This window comes from Impatiens glandulifera, chromosome 6 (assembly GCF_907164915.1).
Source record: "Impatiens glandulifera chromosome 6, dImpGla2.1, whole genome shotgun sequence".
Classification (NCBI taxonomy): domain Eukaryota; kingdom Viridiplantae; phylum Streptophyta; class Magnoliopsida; order Ericales; family Balsaminaceae; genus Impatiens; species Impatiens glandulifera.
Window position 1 is genome coordinate 39,061,676 of NC_061867.1, and position 5,145 is coordinate 39,066,820.

Sequence of the window (5,145 nt, forward strand, 5' to 3'; positions counted from 1 at the left end):
ATCAATCAAATGAAAAAGACACTACAACAAAACATACCTTTTGTGACAAATAATCACCAACGCATATTAAGCGTTGGTAAAAGTCTTAAAAATAAAAGGTTTTTGCCGACCTTTAATATTTATGACAACCTTTACAAAAAAAACAAATAAATAAATAATAAAAAATAAATAAAATAAATTCGCGGGTCATAAGTTCGGGCGCGGGTCACTTGTAGGGTTAAAGAGATATTTTTTTTATTTTCACTTCTCTCTCTAGGATCCCTCTTCTTCCCCCACACTCTGAATCTCTTCTTCAGCCGCAACCTCCCAAAACCTGCTTCATTCGAATCCATCGTTTATCTGCTCCATCCATTGCTCCTCTAAGTTATCTCTCATTCGATCCGTTCAGATCTGAAGACGCTCTGCAATTCATAAATGTCGGTGTTTGTCTTTTTGTTTTCCTATTCTCGTGAATCTTTTTCTTAACTTTCACTGTATTATTTTGCTATATAAATCCACAGTTCTTCAGGATTTTCCACTAATCCACGGTATTCTCTACGTTTCAGCTTAATTATCTCTCTCTGATTACTCCAGGTAAATCCACTCTCCATGATTACAATGAGAATCAGAAATTTCTTTGTCCTGTCATTTTCTATTGAACATTTGTATAGCAAGAAATTAGGACAACAGATAGTACTTTTACATACTAAACAGGGCCTAATTTCATGAGATTTATATATGTTTTGTGGTTGAATCATTTTAAATCTTATTGTAAAGGTATCATTCATGTTACTCTGATCAATCTGATTCCCTTGTTTAATTATATAGCTTTAGTTTCCTTGATGATGCTGATCGTAAGTGTGGAGCCTCACTGATTGTCTTTCATGGTGTGATGCTTGAGATTGTAAATTTCACTATTGAGCTTTTTCTTTTTCTTTTTCACATCCAGTCATAGGCCGTAGGATTCGATGAATAGATCTGCAAAGTAATTTTTTCATCAAAATTGTGAAAGTCCGCATCTCCTTTTTTGCTTGAAACTCTGCATTTTTATGAGAAATGAATAGAAAAACTAGATGTTAATTTAATTTCTAGGTCAAAAAGTAGAATCTGGTGAAATATTTGAACAATTGTTTTTTTTTAACAGTGTTTAGGTCTTTTTCATCAAATTAAGATGTAAAGTGTGTGTTGTGTCTGTCTAGGTATGTGAACCCGGTAGTGATGGAGAAAGCAGATACTGCTAAAAAACTATACACATGGATGCGACTTTGGGATTTCCCAGACCAATATATTGTTGAGCCTACTGATGGTTCTGGTGGTTCCATTTTGCAAGTTAGTAGGGTGGATGGGTCTATGAAACTCATTGGTTAGCTCCTTTTTTTAATTGTTTCTTCATTTACTCTTAAGTGTTACCGTTTGCTTTATTTCTTCACTAGACGCAGGTGTCTTACCTAAATGTATTTCCTTCTTTGTAGATGATGTTCCACAATGCAATTCTGTTCGAGGGCCAGATATTCAGACAATATATGGTGTGGCTGGGATGATAAAGTTGTTAACAGGCAAGTTTCTACCAAACTGATGTAAACTGATGTAATAACATGTAAAACATATTCATGAGCTAAGATCTGGTATGAATGTCTATATCTAGTGTTAGCTTCATCCCTCTACAGATTTGAATCAACCTAACTTTTTGAACTTGATTGGTGACCTTGTTTAGACGTCTTTAGTACTGAATTTCAGATACATACAACAGGAATCTGGAATTGTTGGAATCTAGAGTGTGAAATCTTTTCACTTTATCTGCATAGATTTCGCAAGTTAATTTCAAAGCGCATTTAGCATAATACACCTCATGAATTTTTTTAAACACGCCAAGTAGGGTCCAACTGGCTACACTACATTGGCTACACTACATTGGCTAATACACCTCATGAATAAGACATGAATAAGACATGTAGATGGCGAATTCACTGCCTAAGAAGCAATATTCAAAATTGGTCTGAGGATCAAAGTTGGTCCTCTAAAAGGTTATTTGTGTTGTGTTTTAGCTTTGCGTCATTTTGATGTCATTGTAAAGCTTGATTCACAACACAAAATTCTTATAGGTTGATGACGTTTTATATAGTCTCTCCTGTTTCTTTCTTTGTTGCTATTTTCATATATTATTTTTCTTGCTGTAGTTACATGTGAACACCTAACAGAAGTTCGTGAAAAGAATAGTGCTATTGCTTTGTAGCAATCCATCCACTACAAGCAAGTCTTTATTTTCTTCTTTCTACACTAAAGCAGATCAACATCTTACACCCGCTTAATTTCTTTTCTTTTCCTCCACAACTACTTTCTAGATATTACGGTTCCTCGCTCACTTTCTAATTAAAAATTGAGAGTATGCAGACCTGATGCATTGTGTTTGAATGACTGATTATTTTATGGTTGATTGAAAAATTCATGTACATGAATGTTCTGCTACTTCTCTTAGAATTTGAGGAATTTGAGTTATATTACTTGTGAGTTAGGGTGATAGAATTAGTCCACTGCAGATGATTAAGTGCACATGCATTTGCAATTGCTAAATGAGATGACTGTTACCTCAGCTTGAAATGTTGATGGCAAACAATAATAGGTAAGTGCAAAGGTCTTAATTATTTTGACCTGCTCAAAATTTTATTTTAGCCATAAATCATTATTCTCATTCTTGGGAGATCTTCAATACTTTACTTACCCATACTTGCGAGAATAGTAATGCAGCTGTGTTGCATCTGTGCCATGGCCCATATATTTACTTTATCTTGTTCAAGATTTTAATGTATTGATTTGAATCTCTTTTACACACTTCTTCCTAAATTTTGTGAACGGGTTTCTTCATTACAGTCTATCCACTATTCCGACATGCATTGGCATCTGTATCTCACTCGTCGAGGTATAACTATCTTTTAGTTCGAGTATCTAGCAATTGTATGTATTAATATTCTTTTGACATTGATTTGGTAAGAATACAGGTGAATCTGTCATCAAATCTTTTGACAGAGTTGTCAGATGCTTTTGTCAATTCACATAAAGGTTGGTATTTTTGTTTCATTTCTTCATTTTGTCCCCATTCTTTTGCCATTGTGGTAGAGCTAATAGTTATTTATAAATTATTTTGGATGTTAAGTTATTTAGGAATTGAAGCACCATATATGCTCATATGCCAAACCAAGAAACGTGCACAATTAATATTAAGCACACATGTACTAGTTATGATTCACATTACAAGGGAAATTGTATGATTCAATAAATGACAAGGTTGTGGGAAAAAATATGTTGAATTTGAAGAATCATCTACATGAATTTGGATTATCTCGTGAAGAAAGAATATGATTTTCTTCCTATTTTGAGAAGGAAGGCCAATAATTAGGAACTCAAGATTGAACACTAATTCATTAATGCTTAGTGAATTTTGTCTAAAAAACAAAAGATGTAGACAAATCATGGAATAGGAGATAAGATGTTTAAAGAGTATTGGTTCAAGGAGAAAGTGAACTGAAACAAGAAGAAATAATTATCAAGCTCTTACCTGCTCTTTTGTTAGGTATGCTGTAGGAGAAAACTTTATATTTTCTTCCAATTTTAGTAATGTAAGCTAAGCTTAGGCCTTAGAGCATTCAAATGCATAAGTTTAAAAGGTACCTACAATGTTGAAATAGAAATAGAAGCAAGGTTAAACTTGCATATAATAATAATAATAATCTAACACTCAACCTATTTGGTCTTTTTTGCTTTGGTATGCAGGTTCTTACCCTTAGCAACAATGTCGACAGTAAATACCTCCCTAAAACAATGTTTAAAATGTGTACAAACAACTTTTAACCTTGAACGTATATGACACAGAATTTAGACATTCTAAGACAGGTTTTAACTCTCATTCTATTTCATTCATTCACTTTTTATATTTTAAAATGTACTGCTGTCATTTATCCATGCATGACATCAATGCATTGTGATTTTAATTGGAAGGATGTGATCGATTTGAGTTGGAATCTTTGTTGATTGATAAGGGAGTTATCGAGACATCTTCCACTTTATGCGGAAATGAATCTACTTAAAGATATTTTTCTACCTTTTTTATGTCTTTGTTCTTTTGATTATTGCAATATTCTTTATTGGTATTACATTGTTAAAACTTTAAGTATAATATTATATGAGCGAATATTGTGATTCTTCTTCTTATCTTCTTGTATTAGATGTTTTTCTTATATTGTTGATCTGAGTTTTATACTTTTTGTTTGAGTTATATACTGTTAAAGAAAAATTAATCATTGGTATTTGGTTTTTTCTTTTGATGGTATTGATGGTTGACTGAAGTGTTCATCCTCAAGTTGTCAATTACAAGAAGAAGAAATGTGGACACAGCAACTAGGTTTTTTTTTTAAATTGTCTATATTTAATTCACATCAATATATTTTTTTTATTTCTAATTTTGAAAAGAATATTTTTTTTACATAATTGCAGTGAAGGCTCAAATAGAAGATCAAGTAGATGCAAATCATCTATTTTTCTATTTCAGCTTTGTTGTTTAAAATTATTTTGTTTGTTTTAGATCTTTTGAATCTTCTAACAATGATACGATTAAATGAGATATTTTATTGAGAGAATTTATATAATTTTGTTAAAATTAAAAATGTCAATAATTAGTATGAAATAATTTTTTTAATAATTATTTAATTTTAAAAAATACACAAAAATATATTATAAACAAATGTAAAATAAAATCAATATTATTTGAAAGGATTGATAAATAATTAAAAAGACTTTTAGCAACGCTTAAATTAGTGTTACCGACGCTTAATTAAGCGTCGGTATAACTTACGCCCACCCTGCTTATGGTGACGCATAAGTAAGTGTCGGTAATATTTTTGGCGACGTTTTTAAGGGTTGGCAAAAGTCTTTTATGCGTCGCCAAAAGTTTTTTTTTTGTTTGTTGTAGTGAGATTGAAGACCAAACCTAATTAACAATGATAACATCACATCATGGAGATTTTAATAACTACACATTTTTTTAGAATTTATGAAACTAGGAACATGTTCTCTTTGGGTTTTTATAATAACCTAAATATAATATTTTCACTATGTCAAATAATTGTGAGGAAGCGAACAAATATAATATTTTCAATTGACAAGGTTTTATTC

At 31.5% G+C, this 5,145-nt stretch overlaps 1 protein-coding gene across 14 annotated transcripts; it reads left to right on the forward strand.

Moving 5' to 3' along the window:
• The first annotated feature begins 207 nt into the window (after window positions 1-207).
• LOC124941229 (phosphoinositide phosphatase SAC7-like) lies at window positions 208-4,614 on the forward strand. Of its 14 annotated transcripts, none has more exons than XM_047481522.1 (7): window positions 208-448; window positions 546-573; window positions 1,179-1,342; window positions 1,452-1,535; window positions 2,848-2,896; window positions 2,969-3,036; window positions 3,440-3,477. In XM_047481522.1, exons 3-7 carry the CDS (start codon window positions 1,198-1,200, stop codon window positions 3,460-3,462), a joined length of 369 nt encoding a protein of 122 aa, XP_047337478.1. In that variant the 5' UTR covers window positions 208-448; window positions 546-573; window positions 1,179-1,197; the 3' UTR covers window positions 3,463-3,477. The 14 variants fall into 14 exon arrangements, 11 of the variants coding, with proteins under 11 accessions (XP_047337478.1, XP_047337475.1, XP_047337476.1 ...); XM_047481519.1 differs by having other exon boundaries at window positions 208-422; XM_047481520.1 differs by having other exon boundaries at window positions 208-420; window positions 501-573.
• The last annotated feature ends 531 nt before the right edge of the window (window positions 4,615-5,145 follow it).

Coding starts and splice junctions, on each gene's coding strand:
- LOC124941229 (XM_047481515.1), top strand. Junction 2,897..2,968: donor TCTGTATCTCACTCGTCGAG/GTATAACTATCT, acceptor TGATTTGGTAAG/AATACAGGTGAATCTGTCAT. Junction 3,037..3,439: donor TTTTGTCAATTCACATAAAG/GTTGGTATTTTT, acceptor CAAAAGATGTAG/ACAAATCATGGAATAGGAGA.